At 38.2% G+C, this 24888-nt stretch overlaps 1 protein-coding gene across 3 annotated transcripts in view; it reads left to right on the top strand.

Moving 5' to 3' along the window:
* The window catches only part of tspan4a (tetraspanin 4a), a 456166-nt gene extending 443162 nt beyond the window's left edge, over nt 1-13004 (top strand). The window contains exons 7-8 of one of the 3 annotated variants that reach the window (XM_061974854.2): nt 2291-2374; nt 12155-13000. In XM_061974854.2, coding sequence (XP_061830838.1) covers nt 2291-2374; nt 12155-12223 — 153 coding nt within the window. In that variant the 3' untranslated portion in view covers nt 12224-13000. Of the gene's footprint in view, nt 1-2290; nt 2375-12154 lie in introns of all 3 variants that reach the window. The other 2 variants (XM_061974853.2, XM_061974852.2) reach the window with 2 other exon arrangements.
* Nucleotides 13005-24888: the final 11884 nt, after the last annotated feature.

A 24888-nucleotide genomic window follows, 5' to 3' on the forward strand; every position in this document is an offset into this window, starting at 1 on the left:
TATGTCAACTCTGAGTTATTGTTTTTGTTGTTTGTTGTCATTGCTATTTGTCATTGTGTTTTTATATTGATATTATCTTGATTTTGTATGTACTTTATCACACATTTTATTCATTATGATACTTTTTCGTCACTATTGTTTGTCTTTGGTACACTAATGTGTATATTGTAGGCCATTGGTTCTTTGTTTTATTTTTGCAAAAAACATATTGCTATTTTTATATCTTTTGTATGAACAAAATGTCAACTCCAAGTTATTGTTTTTGTTGTTTTTTGTCATTGCTATTTGTCATTGTGTTTTTATATTGATATTATCTTGATTTTGTATGTTCTTTATGTCATATTTTATTCATTATTGTACTTTTTCGTCACTATTGTTTGTCTTTGGTACACTAATGTGTATATTGTAGGCCATTGGTTCTTTGTTTTATTTTTGCAGAAAAAATATTGCTATTTTTACATTGCTCTTTTTTATCTTTTGTATGAACATTATTATGTCAACTCCAAGTAATTGTTTATGTTGTTTTTTGTCATTGCTATTTGTCACTGTGTTTTTATATTGATATTATCTTAATTTTGTATGTTCTTTATGTCATATATTATTCATAATGGTACTATTTTGTCACTATGGTTTGTCTTTGGTACACTAATGTGTATATTGTAGGCTATTGGTTCTTTGTTTTATTTTTGCAAAAAACATATTGCTTTTTTTATATTGCTCTTTTTTATCTTTTGTATGAACATTATTATGTCAACTCCAAGTTATTGTTGTTGTTGTTTTTTGTCATTGCTATTTGTCATTGCGTTTTTATATTGATATTATCTTGATTTTGTATGTTCTTTATGTCATATTTTATTCATAATGGTACTATTTTGTCACTATTGTTTGTCTTTGGTACATTAATGTGTATATTGTAGGCCATTGGTTCTTTGTTTTATTTTTGCCAAAAATATATTGCTATTTTTATATTGCTCTTTTCTATCTTTTGTATGCACGTTATTATGTCAACTCCAAGTTATTGTTTTTGTTGTTTTTTTGTCATTGCTATTTGTCATTGCGTTTTTATATTGACATTATCTTGATTTTGTATGTTTTTTATGGCATATTTTATTCATTATGGTACTTTTTCGTCACTATTGTTTGTCTTTGGTACACTAATGTGTATATTGTAGGCCATTGATTCTTTGTTTTATTTTTGCAAAAAACATATTGCTCATTTTTTATCTTTGGTATGAACGTTATTATGTCAACTCCAAGTTATTGGTTTTTTTCTGTTTTTTGCTGTTGCTATTTTTGTTTTACAAAATGTCATTATTGATTACCGTATTTTTCAGACTATAAGTCGCAGTTTTTTTCATAGTTTGGCCGGGGGTGCGACTTATACTCAGGAGCGACTTATGTGTGAAATTATTAACACATTACCGTAAAATATCAAATAATATTATTTAGCTCATTCACGTAAGAGACTAGAAGTATAATATTTCATGGGATTTAGCGATTAGGAGTGACAGATTGTTTGGTAAACGTATAGCATGTTCTATATGTTATAGTTATTTGAATGACTCTTACCATAATATGTTACGTTAACATACCAGGCACGTTCTCAGTTGGTTATTTATGCCTCATATAACGTACACTTATTCAGCCTGTTGTTCACTATTCTTTATTTATTTTAAATTGCCTTTCAAATATCTATTCTTGGTGTTGGGTTTTATCAAATAAATTTCCCCAAAAAATGCGACTTATACTCCAGTTCGACTTATATGTTTTTTTCCTTCTTTATTATGCATTTTTGGCCGGTGCGACTTATACTCCAGTGCGACTTATACTCCGAAAAATACGGTATGTTGTACTGCATTGTAATCTTTTGTTTTGTGATTGTGTGACGTTTTTTGCCCAAACCCCCAGGAAGAATAGTTTCCACTGCGGTGTAGACTAATGGGGATCCTTAATAAACTAAATTGAAGTAAACTTCTTGTCTCTCATAATTATTGTGAACGATAGGCAAAATTCCCCTTTCTTTAAATTAAAATAGACATTTAGCAGTGCTGTTTATTTCTTTCATGGAGGAATGAAGTTAATCATAGAACTGGCACCCAATGGTATTAAAAAAAAGTATGGATTTGAATCGAATCGTTACCCCCAAGAATCGAATTGTATCCGACAGTGACCAAAAACTCACCGCCTTAAAACCGAGATCCCGAACCGTGGTTATGGCGTTGAGTCACTCCTCTGGTCTATGCTGTCCATGGCTTCTCTTGACAGACTCTTTGTGCTTGTGTTCCCACAGCCGTGTTACGAGCGAGTGAAGGACTGGCTTAATGAGAACCTGGTGGCCCTGTGGATCTTTGCTCTGTGCACAGCACTTACTCAGGTAATTAGAGAACCGTGCACCAGTTACTTCTTGATGAATCCACATGCTTTCACACCCCCTGACTTTTGGTTGAGTAAACCCAACATTTTGCCGTGGACAGCAGGAGCGAAGTCACTTTGTGTGTGTTACCACCGAAGACCACACAGGGGGGTCTGACATTCCATAAAACTCTTTAATCTCCTTTTGGTACGTGACTTGCCTACACATGCCGTGGCGTGAAGGGCTCCGTTCTTGAAGGCATCAATCACGCGACTCTTCTTCTGCTGCAGCTGCAAGCTCATTTGTAGTCAGCCATTAGACTCTGGGTGGTGCTTTGAATCTTCTAATGCGGCCAAATGAAGCAGAAAGTAGATGTAATCAACGTCTTTGAGCGTACGCGGAATCATGGCGCGTGCAAAGTGATGTATTACCTTGCATAACTATTTGGGAAGTACCTGAACTTACACCTTCCGCTGCTGGGTGAACTTCGACGCTAACTGGCAAATTACACGATAGTTATCTTAAAGGGGAACATGATCACAATTTCAGAATTGTTAAAACCATTAAAAATCAGTTCCCATTGACTTATTATATTTTTCGAAGTTTTTTTTCAAAATTTTACCCCTCACGCAATATCCCTAAAAAAAAGCTTCAAAGTGCCTGATTTTAACCATCGTTATATACACCCGTCCATTTTCCTGTGACGTCACATAGTGAAGCCAACACAAACAAACATGGCGGAAAGAACAGCAAGCTATAGCGACATTAGCTCGGATTCAGACTCGGATTTCAGCGGCTTAAGCGATTCAACAGATTACGAATGTATTGAAACGGATGGTTGTAGTGTGGAGGCAGGTAGCGAAAACGAAATTGAAGAAGAAACTGAAGCTATTGAGCCATAACGGTTTGAACCGTATGCAAGCGAAACCGACGAAAACGACATGACAGCCAGCGACACGGGAGAAAGCGAGGACGGATTTGGCGATCGCCTTCTAACCAACGATTGGTATGTGTTTGTTTGGCATTAAAGGAAACTAACAACTATGGACTAGGTTTACAGCATATGAAATACATTTGGCAACAACATGCACTTTGAGAGTGCAGACAGCCCAATTTTCATCAATTAATATATTCTGCAGACATACCCTCATGTCAGCAGGCCAGGGAAGCTAGGGTCGATATTCTTCTCTTGATCATCTTCGGGACGGTGTGAGCCAAGACATCCAGGGGGTTTAGCTCGCTCGTCTGCGGGAACAAACTGCCGCCATTGCTTGCCGTGCTACCGAGGTCCTTTGTCCCTGAATTGCTCACACACTCCGGCAGATTCAATGGGGGTCTGGCGGCAGATTTCTTTGACTTTATCGTTGGAAATGCATCTGCTTTGAGTGTCGCAGGATATCCACACATTCTTGCCATCTCTGTCGTAGCATAGCTTTCGTCGGTAAAGTGTGCGGAACAAACGTCCAATTTCTTGCCACTTTCGCATCTTTGGGCCACTGGTGCAACTTGAATCCGTCCCTGTTCGTGTTGTTACACCCTCCGACAACACACCGACGAGGCATGATGTCTCCAAGGTACGGAAAACAGTCGAAAAAACAGAAAATAACAGAGCTGTTTTGACTCGGTGTTTGAAAAAATGGCGGATTGCTTCCTGATGCGACGTCACGTTGTGACGTCATCGCTCCGAGAGCGAATATTAGAAAGGCGTTTAATTCGCCAAAATTCACCCATTTAGAGTTCGGAAATCGGTTAAAAAAATATATGGTCTTTTTTTCTGCAACATCAAGGTATATATTGACGCTTACATAGATCTGGTGATAATGTTCCCCTTTAAGGTTATGTGCAGAATATACAAAAACTGTGATAATAAATCTCTATTTAATTTAGTACTGACTAGTGTTGTCCCGATACCAATATTTTGGTACCGGTACTGAAATGTACTGTATTTTGATACTTTTTGATAATTTACGATACTTTTCTAACGAAAGGGGACCACAAAAAAATTGCATTATTGGCTTAATTTTAACAAAAAATCTTAGGGTACATTAAACATATGTTTCTTATTGCAATTTTGTCCTTAAATAAAATAGTGAACATTCTAGACAACTAGTATTGTCCCGATCCCAATTTCGGTACTTTTCGGTACTTAAATAATCTTAGGATACATTAAACATATGTTTCTTACTGCAAGTTTGTCATTCAATAAAATAGTGAACATACTTGACAACTTGTAATTGTAAATGTCGTAACAAGAAAGGCCATAACACGAAACACCAAAACACAAAATGTCATACTGTGAAACATTGTACCACAAAAATTTGTAACGAGAAAGGCTGTAGCACCAAACGCTATTATATACAATGTCATAACACAAAACGCCGTAATACAAAATATCGTAACACAAAACGCTATAACACAAATATCATAATGCGAAACGCCATAACATAAAGACAAAATTACGTAACATGAAACATGTAACATTTAAGATGGAATGCTGTAACACGAAACGCTGTAGCACAAAATGCTGTAATTGTAAATGTCGTAACAAGAAAGGCCATAACACGAAACACCAAAACACAAAATGTCATACTCTGACACATAGTACCACAAAATTCTTTAACGAGAAAGGCTGTAGCACCAAACGCCATTACATACAATGTCATAACACAAAATATCGTAACACAAAACGCTATAACACAAAAAGCTATAACACGGAACGCTATAGCACGAAACACCATAACACAAAACGCCATAAGACAAAATTACGTAACGTGAAACATGTAACATTTAAGATGGAATGCCGTAACACGGAATACTGTAACTGTAAATGTCGTAACAAGAAAGGCCATAACACGAAACACCACAACACAAAATGTCATACTGTGAAACATTGTACCACAAAAATTTGTAACGAGAAAGGCTGTAGCACCAAACACCATTACATACAATGTCATAACACAAAACGCCATAGCACAAAATATGGTAACACATAACGCTATAACACAAACATTATAATGCGAAACGCCATAACACAAAACGCTATAACAAGAAAAACCTTAACACAGAACACCATAAGACAAAATTACGTAACATGAAACATGTAACATGTAAGATGGAATGCCGTAACACGAAACACTGTAACACGAAATGCTGTAACTGTAAATGTTGTAACAAGAAAGGCCATAACACGAAACACCAAAACACAAAATGTCATACTGTGAAACATTGTACCACTAAAATTTGTAACGACAAAGGCTGTAGCACCAAACGCCATTACATACAATGTCATAACACAAAACACCATAACACAAAATATCGTAACACAAAACGCTATAACAGAAAAAGCTATAACACGAAACGCCATGACACAAAACACTATTACACGAAAAACCATAACACGAAACGCAAAATTACATAACATGAAACATGTAGCATTTAAGATGGAATGCCGTAACACAAAATACTGTAACTGTAAATGTCGTAACAAGAAAGGCCATAACACGAAACATCACAACACAAAATGTCATACTGTGAAACATTGTACCACAAAAATTTGTAACGAGAAAGGCTGTAGCACCAAACACCACTACATACAATGTCATAACACAAAATATCGTAACACAAAACGCTATAACACAAATATCACAATGCGAAACGCCATAACACGAAACGCCATAACACAAAACGATGTAACACAAAACACCATAACACGAAACGCCATAACACAAAATTACGTAACATGAAACATGTAACATTTAAGATGGAATGCCATAACACGAAACACTGTAACACGAAATATTGTAATTGTAAATGTCGTAACAAGAAAGGCCATAACACGAAACACCAAAACCCAAAATGTCATACTGTGAAACATTGTACCACTAAAATTTGTAACGACAAAGGCTGTAGCACCAAACGCCATTACATACAATGTCACAACACAAAACACCATAACACAAAATATCGTAACACAAAACGCTATAACAGAAAAAGCTATAACACGAAACGCCATAACACAAAATGTCATACTGTGAAACATTGTACCACAAAAATTTGTAACGAGAAAGGCTGTAGCACCAAACACCACTACATACAATGTCATAACACAAAATATCGTAACACAAAACGCTATAACACAAATATCACAATGCGAAACGCCATAACACGAAACGCCATAACACAAAACGATGTAACACAAAACACCATAACACGAAACGCCATAACACAAAATTACGTAACATGAAACATGTAACATTTAAGATGGAATGCCATAACACGAAACACTGTAACACGAAATATTGTAATTGTAAATGTCGTAACAAGAAAGGCCATAACACGAAACACCAAAACCCAAAATGTCATACTGTGAAACATTGTACCACTAAAATTTGTAACGACAAAGGCTGTAGCACCAAACGCCATTACATACAATGTCACAACACAAAACACCATAACACAAAATATCGTAACACAAAACGCTATAACAGAAAAAGCTATAACACGAAACGCCATAACACAAAACGCTATTGCACGAAAAACCATAACACAAAACGCAAAATTACATAACATAAAACATGTAACATTTAAGATGGAATGCCGTAACACAAAATACTGTAACTGTAAATGTTGTAACAAGAAAGGCCATAACACGAAACACCACAACACAAAACGCTATAACACAAATATCATAATGCGAAACGCCATAACACGAAACGCCATAACACAAAACGATACAACACAAAACACCATAACACGAAACGCCATAACACAAAATTACGTAACATGAAGCATGTAACATTTAAGCCACGAAACACTGTAACATGAAATACTGTAATTGTAAATGTCGTAACAAGAAAGGCTATAACACGAAACACCAAAACCCAAAATGTCATACTGTGAAACATTGTCCCACAAAATGTTGTAACATGAAACTCTGTAAGACAAAACACGAAACGTAACGCAAAACGCTGTAACATTTTAATGTGGATATTTTACGTAATGTCAGAAGTTAATGACCTATATCACGCTGAATCAGTAGGTAGAAAGACAAATACAATAGGTAAGACTACACAAAAAATATCCAGCCAACTCCCTCCAAACTTTAACTAAATAAGTGTTCATAAAATCCAAATGAAGGGACTAGTACAGCAAGTTATTTGACAGTTTGAGTCATCGTTGCAGCAAAGACAAACAAAGAGCAAAACCCTTCACAGTCGTCAGCCTTGGTGCCGTTCAGCACTCAAGTGACAAATGTATTATTTTGTAGCTCTACAAGCCAAAATAGAAACTTTAAGGTATGGACTAAGCACTTGTATCCTAGGTGCTAAACAACCAGTCCTTGGATCAGTAAGTGACTATGCCACCAAAGTGACCCGGGAATGTGGTCCCCATCCAGAGTCTTGCTCAAGGACACATGGCTGTGGGAACATGGGGGAGCTGGAGATTGAATTAGCTGAAGCTGCAGTTTAACCGATGACCTGCTCGGGCTCCCAATCATGAATCATCAGAAATGTCATTTATTGTGTTCCCTTGACTTCCTCCGGTGTTTAATGATTGGGATGAACTCGTGAACCTATTTGGAGTTGTAAATTACTTTAAATCAAGTGTGTCCGATCCTTTTGCAATGAGGACCGCTTATGAAAAAAGGAAGGATGTGGGGGTCACTTTGATGATCTTCACATTTTATTTCACTAAACTCAATAAAATCAATCCAATTTGGTTCAAGATATGCTAAGCTATCTTGAATAAAATTATCTCAGCTTTGTGGTATCAGTGACAAAGGACCTGATTTTTTGATTTACTATTATACATGCGTATATACAGTATGTGCATATAAATATATATATATATATATATATATATATATATATATATATATATATATGTGTGATGAGGTGGCGACTTGTCCAGGGTGTACGCCGCCTTCCGCCCGATTGCAGCTGAGATAGGCTCCAGTACCCCCCGTGACTCCAAAAGGGACAAGCGGTAGAACATGGATGGATGCATGGATATACACACATAAATATATATATATATATATATATATATATATATATATATATATATATATATATATATATATATATATATATATATATATATATATATATATATATATATATATATATATTTTTTTTTTTTTTTTTTTTTTTTTTAATATATATATATATATTAGAGATGTCCGATAATATCGGCCTGCCGATTTAATCGGCCGATAAATGCTTTAAAATATAATATCGGAAACTATCGGTATCGGATTTTTTTTTATCGGTATCGTTTTTTTAATTTTTTAATTTTATTTGTTTTTTTTTATTAAATCAACATTATATATATATATATATATATATATATATATATATATATATATATATATATATATATATATATATATATATATATATATATATATATATATGTGTGTGATGAGGTGGCGACTTGTCCAGGGTGTACACCGCCTTCCGCTGAGATAGGCTCCAGTACCCCAGTGACTCCAAAAGGGACAAGCGGTAGAAAATGGATGGATGCATGGATATACACACATAAATATATATATATATATATATATATATTTTTTATTTTATTTTTTTTTTTATATATATATATATATATATATATTAGAGATGTCCGATAATATCGGCCTGCTGATATAATCGGCCGATAAATGCTTTAAAATATAATATCGGAAATTATCGGTATCGGATTTTTTTTTATCGGTATCGTTTTTGTTTTTTTGTTTTTTTTTTTAAATTTTTTAATTTTTTTATTAAATCAACATAAAAAGCACCAGATACACTTACAATTAGTGCACCAACCCAAAAAACCTCCCTCCCCCATTTACACTCATTCACACAAAAGGGTTGTTTCCTTCTGTTATTAATATTCTGGTTCCTACATTATATATCAATATATATCAATACAGTCTGCAAGGGATACAGTCCGTAAGCACACATGATTGTGCGTGCTGCTGGTCCACTAATAGTACTATCCTTTAACAGTTAATTTTACTCATTTTCATTCATTACTAGTTTCTATGTAACTGTTTTATATTGTTTTACTTTCTTTTTTATTCAAGAAAATGTTTTTAATTAATTTATATTATTTTATTTTATTATTTTTTTAAAAAAGGACCTTATCTTCACCATACCTGGTTGTCCAAATTAGGCATAATAATGTGTTAATTCCACGACTGTATATATCGGTATCGGTTGATATCGGTATCGGTAATTAAAGAGTTGGGCAATATCGGAATATCGGATATCGGCAAAAAGCCATTATCGGACATCCCTAATATATTGGACACACCTCCTTCAATGTGTGTTCTTTATTTTCATGACTATTTACATTGTAGATTGTCACTGAAGGCATCAAAACTATGAATGAACACATGTGGAGTTATGTACTTAACAAAAAAAGGTGAACTGAAAGCATATTTTATATTGTAGTTTTTTCAAAATAGCCACCCTTTTGTCTGATTACTGTTTTGCACACTCTTGGCATTCTCTCCATGAGCTTCATGAGGTGGTCACCTGAAAGGGTTTTCACTTCACAGGTGTCATAGTTTTGATGCCTTCAGTGACAATCTACAATGTAAATAGTCTTGAAAATAAAGAAAACGCATTGAAATGAGAAGGTGTGTCCAAGCGTTTGGCCTGTACTGTGTATCGATGTGTTAACGAACACATTTTATAGTAATATCGATTATGTGTCTATCGCAATAAATATTAATATCGTTTTATCGGCCCAGCCCGACACACACTTGCAACTTTTTTTGGCCCCACGGTGGCTTATTTTGCCGTTGTAGTCAATAAAAAAGCAGAGATCGAGTCAAAAAAATTCTGGCATTCTGTGATTTTACCATGAATTGATTAACGTGGACACCGACTTAAACAAGTTGAAAAACTTATTCGGGTGTTACCATTTAGTGGTCAATTGTACGGAATATGTACTGTACTGTGCAATCTACTAATAAAAGTTTCAATCAATCAATCAATGGGCACTCGATTCCACGGAATGCTGGAAAACGAACTAGTTTGGTACAGCCAGTATTTGGCTATAGCAGAGCTGGGCAAATATTTTGACTCGGGGGCCACATTGAGGGGGAAAAAAATGTGTCTGGGGGGCCAAGGTGTATGTTTGTATAAATTATATGTACATATTTAGCTGTAAAAATCTGCTGTACAGTTTGTGTGTTTGGGTCCCTTTTTTTCAGGAACACTAATACCAAAAGACACAAGGTTATGACAGTCCACTTAAAAAAAACGGAATCGAATTTTATAGTTTTTTACTGAATGGGAGACCCTAAAATGTACATGAAAATAAAGGAAGTGTGATTTACTATGAACAATAAAAGACTGAATATTAACAACATATGAAAATATCCTCTTTTACTTCTCCGACCAGCTCCTGGACAGTTGTGTACCTTTCACAATAAAGCAAAATATGAATGCAAAGGGTAATAAACGTAAAAATTTGCTTCCGCATCTGTTCCTCACACAGGCGTTTCGGGCTGGCTTATCTGAAAACAAACCCCGCCCACTCTGCTTTGTTCCTCGTCTGAGCTTCTGTGACGTAGATTACCGTAATAACTCGTACAACACCCAAAAGCGCAGATTTGGACCATTGAAATACTTTCTATAGTTCAAGACTTACGGTCGTTTAAAAACCGCTCTGCACATAATAATGGCGGTGACAGTTTTGATATTAAAGGTCTAAAAAAATTATGTAGAACGTCGGATTGAAAATCGTAACGGGCCACATGTGGCTATAGGATAACCGAGACGGTATACGAATACTTTTTTTGTTATAAACTAGAGATGTCCGATAATATCGGGCTGCCGATACTATCGCCGGATTAATGCTTCAAAATGTAATATCGGAAATTATCGGTATCGGTTTCAAAAAGTAAAATTTATGATTTTTTAAAACGCCGCTGTACGGAGCGGTACACGGACGTAGGGAGAAGTACAGAGCGCCAATAAACCTTAAAGGCACTGCCTTAGCGTGGCGGCCCAATCACATAATACCTACGGCTCTTCACACACACAAGTGAATGCATCATACTTGGTCAACAGCCATGCAGGTCACACTGAGGGTGGCCGTATAAACAACTTTAACACTGTTACAAATATGCGCCACACTGTGAACCCACACCAAACAAGAATGATAAACACATTTCGGGATAACACCCGCACCGTAACACAACATAAACACAACAGAACAAATACCCAGAACCCCTTGCAGCACTAACTCTTCGGGGACCCTACAATATACAACCCCGCCCACCTCAACCTCCTCATGCTCTCTCAGGGAGAGCATGTCCCAAATTCCAAGCTGCTGTTTTGAGGCATGTTAAAAAAAATAATGCACTTTGTGACTTCAATAATAAATATGGCAGTGCCATGTTGGCATTTTTTTTCCATAACTTGAGTTGATATATTTTGGAAAACCTTGTTACATTGTTTAATGCATCCAGCGGGGCATCACAACAAAATTAGGCATAATAATGTGTTAATTCCACGACTGTATATATCGGTATCGGTTGATATCGGAATCGGTAATTAAGAGTTGGACAATATCGGATATCGGCAAAAAAGCCATTATCGGACATCTCTGTTATAAACCGAATCTTGCGAAAAACAGGAGTAAAAAAAATTGAGGTCTGTCAACTTCACAACTGTTTGGTTTTGGCACAAATGGTGGAAGTCGTAGCTTCATGCAGGTCCGTAACACGAGACGTCGTGCAGTTTGATGACAGCAACGTGAGGAAAAAAGAGTTAACAAAAAATGTCTGATGTTTTTCAGATTCTGGGCCTGGTCTTCTCCATGACGATGTTCTGTCAGGCTGTCAAAGTCGAAACCTTCTACGCCTAACCCTTCACTCCTCCCGACGCATACCAGTACTCACATCCAACAAGCACAGTGTTACACCTTTCCTATCGTTTGCTGTGTCCAGTACTAATTTCTGTGATGCATTTTACCCAGCAGTATAACAAACATGTGTTAAACAATGTAATCCTTTTTTAATGTGTTGGTTTTAAATTATTTCATGTTTTTACGTGTTTTCAAGCCAGAGGGTGGGGGGGGGTTCAGCGAGGAAAGTGCACTGGTGAGGTGCGGCAAGTGCATGTCTCCTGCGATGGTGTGTAATAAATGTTTTGGATCTACACAACAGTCGGTGTTCCATTACTCATCATCACACAATGCTCGAGGCTTTCAGCGTGTAATCCAGTTTTTGTATCAAAAAGGATTCTCCCGACAAAGGAAGATGATGGTGTTGTTGCGGTACAGGGGGAAGAAGACGGCACGGAATGCAGGGACATCGATTAGCTTTATTTATTAAGATGCAATGAGGCGTGTAACTAAACCAAAATGTATATGTGTGCGACTATGTGTAGTGATTATATGTTGAGTGTTTCCGGGAGTTGTTGAAGGTGCTTGTTGAGTGAGAGGCGGAAGTCCAAGAAGGGCAAGAAAAAGCTCGGAAGGTCCGTGGGCAGGCGTGAGGTCAAGGGCAGGGATGAGGCTTCAGAGTCCGTGTTCAGGCGGGAGGTCAAGATCCAAGAGGCGGCCAGGGAACCAGAGGGAATAGGGCAGGGGTCGGCAACCTTTACCAGTCAAGGAGCCATTTTGACCAGTTTCACAAATTATAGAAAACAATAGGAGCCACAAAAATTTTGGGAAATTTAAAATGAAATAACACTGCATACAAAGTTGTTTTTTTTCTTTGTGCTATGTATAAACCAAGGGTCTCAGACACGCTGCCCACACCGTAATATGGATTTTGAACGCTGGTGCGGCACGCGGGTTTAATATGAATGGCGCTTGTCAGCGTCATGCGATGTGATGGTACAGCATTTAGCGCCCGCTACAACCAGCGTGTCTGATCAGCCACACGTTGTATGGGGCTTCCATTTGCTCACTAGGAGACAGCAAGGCATACTTGGTCATCAACCACACAGGTTACACTAACGGTGGCGGTATAAAAAAACCAAACTTTAACACTCTTACTAATAATGCGCCACACTGTGAACCCACACTAAACAAGAATGACAAACACATTTCGGGAGAACATCTGCACCGTAACACAACATAAACACAACAGGACAAATACCCAGAATCCCATGCAGCCCTAACTCTTCCGGGATACATTATACACCCCCGCTACCAAACGCCGCCCACCTCAACCGACGCACAGAGGGACTAGGCTTGATGTGTGAGGGAGCAGGCTTGATGTGTGAGGGAGCAGGGTTGGGGTGGGGGCGGGGTTTGGTGGTAGCAGGGGTGTATAATGTAGCCCGGAAGAGTCAGGGCTGCATGGGATTCTGGGTATTTGTTCTGTTGTGTTTATGTTGTGTTATGGTGCAGATGTTCTCCCGAAATGTGTTTGTCATTCTTGTTTGGTTTTGGTTCAAAGTGTGGCGCATTATTAGTAAGAGTGTTAAAGTTGTTTTATATGGCCACCGTCAGTGTAACCTGTGTGGCTGTTGACCAAGTATGCCTTGCTGTCACGTACGTGTGCAAGCAGAAAATGCATACTGTATAACAAGTGGATGAGCTGGCACTCTGTTAATACAGACTGTAGAGGGCGCCAAGTGCTGCACCATCATGGCACGCCCTTATCATAACTGTAAGGTTGAAAATCGGTGAATATTAATCCCGGGAGTTTACTGCGAGAGGCACTGAAATCCGGAGGTTTCCCAGGAAAATCGGGGGGGCCGGCAAGTAAGCTGCTGAGCCGCATCAGAGTGATCAAAGAGCCGCATGCGGCTCCGGAGCCGCGGGTTGCCGACCCCTGGAATAGAGGGAAACGAGACACACAGCTTGTGAACGAGGGAACGGAGGAATGCTGCTGGAAGACGACAAGGGACACCAGACAAATGAACACGGAGGCGGAGAAACACAGAGAGAGAGAGAGTGTGCATAGAGCTAGAGATATTCGGCTTACTGTACAGGAACAGGTCGCTACGTTCTGGCCCGGAACGCAGGTTTGAACTGGCTTAAGAAGCCCAGGGAGCTCATCAGCGGCAGGTGTGATGAGGGCTGACTGATTGGCGATTGAATGCAGCCGCCTACTGCAGCCGAAGCGGCGCGCGCAGCACTGGAGTGTGCGCGGGCCGTGACAGACTTAAAAAAAACTCCAAAATAGTCCTCTGTCCAAACTGTCCTCTTTGAAACACAAAGCGGGGAAACACAAAACATTGTTACACAAAACGTTGTAAAGCGAAATGTCGTAACCACAAAACGTTGCTTCAAAAAACACAGTAACACGATACAAATTAATCTTTTCAATCTGGCCCGCCGGACATTCCCAAATTATTTTTTTAGATCTTTAAGATGGAAACTGTTGCTGCCGTTATGATGTGCAGTGATGCTTCCAAATGACCGGAAGTCTTGAACTATACAAAGTATTTCAAAGGTTGGAATCTGCGCTTTTGCATGATATACTAGTTACTATGGTAATCTAATTAGTTACTATGGTAATCTAAGTCACAGCAGCTCAGACGAGGCACCAAGCAGTGTGGGTGGGGAGCGTTTCCACAGAGCGGCCAGCCTGAAATGTGGGTGTCAGGGACAGACGCGGAAGGAGATTTTTACAACAAAGTTCTAAAGCTTAGTGATATATCAGATCGTAGGTGGGGTTTTTTTTTACCCTTCGCGTTCATATTTTGATTGTTGCATTTTTTTTGTGTTTCGCTTGATTGTAAAATATGTCGATCGAGAGGGGTGTGACATTTATATGTTGTCAATATTCAGTGTTGTATCGTTCATAGTTAATATTGTAAATCCCACATTCTTTATTTTCATGTACATTCTGGGTGTCTCATTCAGTAAAAAAATGGAAAGTTCCATTCCGTTTTTTAAGGCGGTCTGTCATAACCTTTTTAGCATTCAATCAGACATTATTGTGAGGATTTGTATTAGTGTTCCTAAAAATAGGACCCACGCACACAGATTTTCACAGCTTGTGTGTGTTTTTGTATTTCTACCCTTCTTGAGACATCAACAAGGAAAAGTACCTTCCATATAAGGACCAATGAACAAGTTAGGACATAAATCATGGTCCCAATTCGGAAAACCATTGCATCTAATAAAGAATGTCTCATTTGCACCCCTGGTGGTAAAAATCTATCAAAATTAAGGGCGGTTCCAAAAAGGAGAGATTTTTCAAATTGACTGTGTGTCGGTTTTAAAAGTGCTCCCCCTCTGGTCAACATATGAAATAACAAGTGTGTGTAAAAATTTTAAGTGCTCCTCTTCTGGCCAACATATGCAATAACATGTGTGTATAAGAAATTGAAATGCGCCCCATTTGGCCAAAATTAATTTAAAAAAATAAATAGAGACGTACTGTAATAACTTGAAATAAATAATGAAGATTAAAAACCAATTACAAACAAAAAAATAACTAAAAGCTTTCCTTTTTATATTTGCATTGTTTGTATATATTATTAATGTTGTAAATACAAATCATTATATATCTAGAAAGGGTGGTCCTAAAGAGGTAAGCATTGTTCGGAGGTCTCAAGAAGGTAAGAAATACATGAATGTGTCGGTGTGCATGTGTGTGTGTGTGTGTGTGGTCCCCCAGACACATTTTTTTTCACAAAATTTGGCCCCCCGAGTCAAAATAATCGCCCAGGCCTGCGATACAGTTTAACAAAAGCGCCGTAACACCAGACGGCGTAACATGTCGTGACAAAGAAACGGCACAACCATGAAACTGCGTAACACGAAACGTGGCAACGCGAAAAGTCGTAACACGAAACACCGCAACAGGAGACGATGTAACACAAAACGTAACACTAGCATGGCCGAGGAACCTCTGCAGAAAACGACGGTGGCGGAGGAGTCGCCCGATTAGTCACCACATTCCCTCCTGACGTGTTTTGGAAACAACATCTGTGCATTGGTACCTGCTACAAAATAAATAAAAAAGGCGACACTTCTTTACTTCTATCCCTGTGGTTGTCTTGATACTAGAAGGGGTGTTGCAAGAGAGAAGGAAACCTCTATATTGAGACCACTACGCTGCTTATTTCATAGACACAAATCCTTTTACTTGTTCAAAGGTACCTCTGGACCCGTTTACACTGCACAAATCTGATTTTTTTTGCCCTCAAGTTTTTGATTGATTGATTGAAACTTTTATTAGTAGATTGCACAGTACAGTACATATTCCGTACAATTGACCACTAAATGGTAACACCCGAATAAGTTTTTCAACTTGTTTAAGTCAGGGTCCACGTAATCAATTCATGGTACACAAGTGACACAGATCCGATTTATTTTTGCCAGTCTAAACGCTCCGAAGTGCTTCAAATCTGATCTTTTGGCATCAGATTCAAGCCACATCATTAGGTAGACCTGAATCTGATTGGAATCTGATCTTTTCAAAAGTGACTTCAGTCTAAACGCAATGCGACCTGAATGTGATTTTTTTCCTCAGTTTTGGGCGAGCTACGTCACTCGTGTGCGCCGAAAAGTGGCAGTCGCCAGCGGAAATTAATATTTCATCACAAGAACCGGTTTCGGTTTCTCTTTTCGGTGCATCCATAGTGCGCAAATAAAAGGCTATATGTAAGGCGCACTTAAAGGGGAACATTATCACGATTTCAGAATGGTTAAAACCATTAAAAATCAGTTCCCAGTGGCTTATTATATTTTTCGAAGTTTTTTTCCAAATTTTACCCATCACGCACTATCCCTAAGAAAAGCTTCAAAGTGCCTGATTTTAACCATCGTTATAAACACCCGTCCATTTTCCTGTGACGTCACATAGTGAAGCCAACACAAACAAACATGGCGGAAAGAACAGCAAGCTATAGCGACATTAGCTCGGATTCAGACTCGGATTTCAGCGGCTTAAGCGATTCAACAGATTACGCATGTATTGAAACGGATGGTTGTAGTGTGGAGGCAGGTAGCGAAAACAAAATTGAAGAAGAAACTGAAGCTATTAAGCCATATCGGTTTGAACCGTATGCAAGCGAAACCGACGAAAACGACACGACAGCCAGCGACACGGGAGAAAGCCAGGACGAATTCGGCGATCGCCTTCTAACCAACGATTGGTATGTGTTTGTTTGGCATTAAAGGAAACTAACAACTATGAACTAGGTTTACAGCATATGAAGTACATTTGGCAACAACATGCACTTTGAGAGTGCAGACAGCCCAATTTTCATCAATTAATATATTCTGTAGATATACCCTCATCCGTGCTCTTTTCCTGAAAGCTGATCCGTCCAGTTTTGGAGTTGATGTCAGCAGGCCAGGGAAGCTAGGGTCGATAAGGGGTTTAGCTCGCTCGTCTGCGGGAACAAACTGCCGCCATTGCTTGCCGTGCTACCGAGGTCCTTTGTCCCTGAATTGCTCACACACTCCGGCAGATTCAATGGGGGTCTGGCGGCAGATTTCTTTGACTTTATCGTTGGAAATGCATCTGCTTTGAGTGTCGCAGGATATCCACACATTCTTGCCATCTCTGTCGTAGCATAGCTTTCGTCGGTAAAGTGTGCGGAACAAACGTCCAATTTCTTGCCACTTTCGCATCTTTGGGCCACTGGTGCAACTTGAATCCGTCCCTGTTCGTGTTGTTACACCCTCCGACAACACACCGACGAGGCATGATGTCTCCAAGGTACGGAAAACAGTCGAAAAAACGGAAAATAACAGCTGATTTGACTCGGTGTTTGAGAAAATGGCGGATTGCTTCCCGATGTGACGCCACGTTGTGATGTCATCGCTCCGAGAGCGAATATTAGAAAGGCGTTTAATTCGCCAAAATTCACCCATTTAGAGTTCGGAAATCGGTTAAAAAAATATATGGTCTTTTTTCTGCAACAACAAGGTATATATTGACGCTTACATAGGTCTGGTGATAATGTTCCCCTTTAAAATCCTTTAATTTTCTCAAAAATCGACAGTGCGCCTTATAACCCGGTGCGCCTAATGTACGGAATAATACTGGTTGTGCTTACCGACCTCGAAGCAATTTTATTTGGTACATGGTGTAATGATAAGTGTGACCAGTAGATGGTAGTCACACATAAGAGATACGTGTAGACTGCAATATGACGCCAGTAAACAACACCAAAACATTAAATGTTCCATTGAAAATAAAGAACATTACACACGGCGCTAAAAAATCCGTCAAAATGTTTTAGTACGACTTTGAAGCCGCACTGCTCGATGGTTTGTTGGCCCGTTACGACTTACGTAGTCAGAGATACAAGTATTACTATGGTGTGTGTATAAGGGCCGCAAAATGGCACCCATTAATAGACATATTATCTGGCATTTTGTTTCATAATATTATGCAAAAGCAACTTTTCTTACCTTCTGGTACATGCTAATGTGCATTTGAGATCTGCATAAGTCCTGAAAATTTGCGCACATCCGCCACTGTAGTCCGTGGCGACGCCGTAGTCGATAAGCGTCTTCTTTTTCTCTATCTTCTTGTTATGGGACATTAATCCTCCGCTTTTGCCATTTCTAATATAAAGTAGTGTAAAGTTCTTACTTATATCTGTCAGTAAACTCGCCATTAAAGAACTAAAACATACCGGTGTAGTGAGTTTACATTATTCACCCAAGGAACTTTAGTTATTCGAGAGTTCCGGTCAGACGGTTTTCCACGGGACACGGATGAGGAGATGCTGCTCCGTTATTGATTTAAGTAAAGTCTGAATGTCATTAAAACAGTTAGCTCCATCTTTTGACACTTCTTCCACTCCCGTCCTTGCACGCTACACCGCTACAACAAAGATGACGGGGAGAAGACGCCGCCGCAGGTGAGCCACGTAAATAAGACCGCCCATAAAACTACGCACCCTGTTAGAGAACGACTTGAAGATGATCCGTAAAACATAATCTATGCAACTTTTTGACCAAAGAACCACCATTACATGTTATGTAGACCACAATGAAGTGTTTTACATTTAGAAAAAAATATCATAATATGACTGCTTTAATGCGCCCTATAATCCGGTGCGCCTTTTGTATGAAAATAGACCTGACTAGACCCGCTCATCGGCAGTGTGCCTTATAATCCGGTGCGCCCTATGGTCCAGAATATACGGTATATGAATATATATTTTTATTCTGAAGAAATAGAGTGTTGAAAGACCAGAATTAACTTTGTGGCACAAAAAAAAGCTCCCTGTCAAATATGTTACACTATATACATCCATTCATACATTATACTACTTTAATTTACTTTCACATAAAAAAAAAAAAACACACATTTTTAAGGTGTTTTGCGACTTGTATTTTATTTTGTAGTAGTAGCGTCTTCATACCAGTCAATTTCCTTTGTTTTCACTTTATCGAAGTGCACAGGCAAGTGACGTGGAGGCCACATTAGGGTCACATCGGGGCCTGTGCGCGTTTACACTGGAGTCTGATAATAATCACATTTTACATGCAGTGTAAGCTGGAAAAAAAAATCAGATCTCAAGAAAATCCGATTTACAGTGCAATGCTTTGACCGGGCACACAGCCATTGTGTGATTGGCGTTCCTCCACTCTCTGAGCGTTTTACGAGGTCTAATTTCAAAATCGCATTTTACTTTCACTTTCCTTTTCTCGGAAGACTCTATCCCACACTCGGGACACATCATGAAAAGGCAAAAGGTAACTAAAAAGAATACAATTGAAGTTGTAAAGCAAGTCTATTGTATTCACAGTATATTGCACTTCTCGCCTAGAGAGCTCATGTGCTTAAAATGCAAAGTGTACAATCAAATATCAGCTTAAAGCATGATGGAAAAAAACAGAGACATGCAAATAAAATCGAATAATAAAATATTACTGGAATGCATGCTTAACTCCCTTTTAACAATGTCCACAGAAGGCATCTCTCAGCTTATATGGGAGTGCATATTCCACCTTTAGAATCAACTGAATTAGAGATGTCCGATAATATCGGCCTGCCGATATTATCGACCGATAAATGCCTTAAAATGTAATATCGGAAATTATCGGTATCGGTTTTTTTATTATCGGTATCAGGTTTTTTTTTGTTGTTGTTTTTTTATTAAATCAACATAAAAAACACAAAATACACTTACAATTAGTGCACCAACCCAAAAAAACTCCTTCCCCATTCACACTCATTCACACTCATTCAAAAAAAGGGTTGTTTCTTTCTGTTATTAATATTCTGGGGCCGTATTTATCAAGCGTCTTAGAATTACTCCTAAGAAGTCTGCTCAGAGTTGACTTATGAGTAAAGAAATTATTCGCTGAAAGCTGCACTTAAAAGTTAGTTATCAAGCGTCTTACTCACACTTTCAGCGAAGTGTAGGACTGAATCTTAAGTGTCACACTCAGAGCTGAATTACGACATTACTATGTGCCGTAAACGGAATTTTAGGTGGCGTCATTTCTGTGTCCATAGAAATGACCAAACACGGAAGGGAATGTCTTGTCTAAGAATAAAGAAATATCTTAGAAATATTTAAGTGGACAATGGGAGTGTATATTTTGACAATAAACTACAAAATAATACAAAACAAATAAACAATATTGGCAATGAATCAAAAATAAATGTTTCCTTTTCTTTCCAATTCATTTTCCCAGTGGCGAGATATCGAAGCATTGTGATGACCTTTAGTTCTGCTGTGAAAGCTCAGCTGTGTGATGTTGCTGATGAGATGACGCCCCTTATTATTACATTTGTGACAAAAATAATACCCGCTCTGGCTAAACGATACCGTTTGATCAGCTGCTTGTCATCAAACAGAGCCAGGACATCCTTCCGCTCCCTGAACGTTCGCGCACGTCTCTCTCGCCTCAGTGCTATCCCTCGCTGGCAACTCCTATAACCACTTAGGACACCTCTGAAGGTCTCTTTAATATCTTGGAGAGTAGGAGTGATTCTTAGACTTAAGAAAGTTGATAAATAGCTTTTATTCTTAAGTTTGAGAGTAGGACTAAATTTCGCAAATTCTCAGGACTTAAGTGTAAAATGGCACTCTAAGACGCTTGATAAATACGGCCCCTGGTTTCTACATTATATATAATAATAATAATAATAATAATAATACATTTTATTTATAAGGCGCCTTTCTGGGCACTCAAGGACACCGTACAAAATCACAACAATAAAATCAAATTGGATAAAAAAAACAACAACAACAAAGACAAAAGAAAAGATGATTACAATGAATAGGCAGTCAGGAATAGGTGTGTTTTGAGTCTTGATTTGAAGAGGGGTATTGAATCTAAGTTGCGAAGGTCTGGTGGTAAAAATTTGATATATATCAATATATATCAATACAGTCTGCAAGGGATACAGTCCGTAAGCACACATGATTGTACGTGCTGCTGGTCCACTAATAGTACCAACCTTTAACAGTTAATTTTACTCATTTTCATTAATTACTAGTTTCAATGTAACTGTTTTTATATTGTTTTACTTTCAAGAAAATGTTTTTAATTTATTTATCTTATTTTATTTTATAAATTTTTGTTAAAAGTACCTTATCTTCACTATACATGGTTGTCCAAATTAGGCATAATAATGTGTTAATTCCACGACTGTATATATCGGTTGATTTCGGTATCGGTTGATATCGGTAATTAAAGAGTTGGACAATATCGGAATATCGGATATTGGCAAAAAGCCATCATCGGACATCCCTAAACTGAATCCAAGGCTTTATCACCTTTACTTTTTCATTTTGTACGAGGAACAGCAAGTAGAAGGATACTGAAGAGATCTACCAAGTATGCAGACGCCTGACAATAGAGGACCCTGTAAGTGGTGGATGACTTTTTGTATTAAATGAACAGGTAGAGTGCAAGGGCGCAAAGACAAGATAACAATATGACTGATTTATGAGGTCTTGACAATGCTGTCCTAATTGTAGGCGGTCTATTGAAGTTTTGTTGGAACGGGTGAGGAGTGAATTACAATAGTCGAGACGTAAGAAAACAAGAGCTTGATTTGTTGTCATTTCCCAGTGTAGTCATATGTATTCTCCCGCCTGTTCGTCCCCTGGGTGCATGTGACTAAGCTGTCTATCTTTTTGTAAATTACAGTAGAACCCAGCATACTACACAGTAAAGTTTGGATATTTTTGTTTAGGCGGTGGAAAACTTTGCATAAGAAGGGGTTCGTAATCAGAGGTTTGACTGTATCAATAATTTATAGGAGTGCATCATAATCCCGAATCTTCATAACACGGAACATCGTAACACAAAACGTTGTAACAAGTGCTGTCAATGTTATTGTGTTAACGCATGTGATTAATTACACAAAAAAATTATTGCTTTATTATAAATGATTGAAGATTAATCACAGTGTTTGCTTTGACCACTGGAAGGTGGCCTGCATTTCACACATTATCTATTAATATACCGTATACTGTATCAAATCTGTACCTAGTTTCCTATATTATTGCAAATATTTTGAAAAACGTGGACTTAATTCTTACTGTACTTACTGTCACCACGCGACTTACATTTAAAAAACGTTCCTGTACGACATTCTAACTACCAAATTGCGTTTCTATCCAAATATTGGGGTATTTTTTGTCAGCAAATGTTATTTATGCAAGCAAATAATAACTTGCGATTAATCCTGATTAATCACAGTTCAAGATTGTGATTACTATAATAAATATAAAAATACAACTTGACAGTCCCAGGTGTAACACATAACACAAAATGCAGTGACACAAAACGCTTTGCCATGAAACGCTGAAACACAAAAAGTCGTATCACGAAACATTGTAGTGCAAAACGTCGTAGGACAAAACGTTGTAGCATGAAACGTTGTAGTACAAAAAACGTTGTTGCACAAAGCTCTGTGACATAAAACGGCTTAATTTCAAACACCTTAACACGAAACGCCTTAACAGCCGTAACACGATACATCAAAACATGAAAGGTCGAATCACGAAACATCGTAGCACGAAATGCAGTAGCACGAAATGTCGGACAAATAAATGTTGTAGCACAAAATGTCATAACCCAAATCATTGTCGCACAAAGCTCCGTAACAGGAAACGACGTAACATGGAACACCGTTACTCATAACGTTGTAACACATGTCATAGCACTAAACATTGTAACACAAAGCACCGTAATACGAAACATGGAAACACGAAAGGTGGTATCACAAAAGTTGCAATGTTTAAATGTTGCAAGATGAAATGTTGCAACACCAAACCGAAACGTGAAAAGTCGTAACCACGCAACATTGTAAAATGGAACCCAGTAACACGAAATTTCAAAACATGAAAGGTCGAATCACGAAACGTTGTAGCGCGAAATGTTGTAGCGCGAAACGTCGTAGCACGTAATGTTGCAGCTGAAAACATTGCAGCATGAAACGTCGTAACAGATAATGTAACACGGAACATAAAAGAAATGTCATAATACAAATCATTGTAGCACAAAGCTCAGTAACACGACACAACGTAACATGGAACACCATAACACATAACGTTGTAACACATGTCATAGCGCTAAACATTGTAACACAAAGCAGCTTAACACGAAACATGGAAACACGAAAGGTAGTATCACAAAAGGTAACACAAAATGTTGTAAGATGAAATGTTGCAACATCAAACCAAAACGTAAAAACTTGTAACCACGAAACATTGTAAAATGAAACCCCGTAACACGAAATGTCAAAACATGAAAGGTCCAATCACGAAATGTTGTCCCGCGAAACGTCATTGCACGAAACATCGGAGCCAAAAACATTGTAGCACTAAACGACGTAACACAAAATTTAACACGGAACGTAAAACAGATGTCATAAATTAAATCATTGTAGCACAAAGCTCCTTAACACGACACTACGTAACATGGAACACCGTTACACATAACCTTGTAACACGTCATAGCACTAACATTGTAACACGAAACATCGTAACACGAAACATCGTAACACGAAACACGGAAACGCGAAAGGTAGTATCACAAAAGGTAACCCGACATTTTGTAAGATGAAATGTTGCAACACCAAACCGAAATGTGAAAAGTTGCAACCACGAAACATTGTAAAATTAAACCCTGAAACACGAAATGTCAAAACATGAAAGGTCGAATCACGAAACGTTGTAGCACGAAACGTCGGAGTACAAAACGTTGTAGCACGAAACGTCGTAACACGAAACGTCGTAACACGAAACGTCGTAACACGAAACGTCGTAACACGAAACGTCGTAACACAAAATGTAACACGGAACGTAAAACAAATGTCATAACACAAATCATTGTCGCAAAAAGCACCGTAACACGAAGTTAAAGTTAAAGTACCAATAATTGTCACACACACACGAGGTGTGGTGAAATGTGTCCTCTGCATTTGACCCATCCCCTTGTTCACCAACTGGGAGGTGAGGGGAGCAGTGAGCAGCAGTGAGCAGCAGCAGTGGCCGTGCTCGGGAAAAATGTTTGGTGATTTAACCTCCAATTCCAACCCTTGATGCTGAGTGCCAAGCAGGGAGGTAATGGGTCCCATTTGTATAGTCTTTGGTATGACTCGGCCGAGGTTTGAACTCACGACCTACCGA

This window comes from Nerophis lumbriciformis, linkage group LG15, assembly GCF_033978685.3.
Source record: "Nerophis lumbriciformis linkage group LG15, RoL_Nlum_v2.1, whole genome shotgun sequence".
Taxonomy (NCBI): Eukaryota; Metazoa; Chordata; class Actinopteri; order Syngnathiformes; family Syngnathidae; genus Nerophis; species Nerophis lumbriciformis.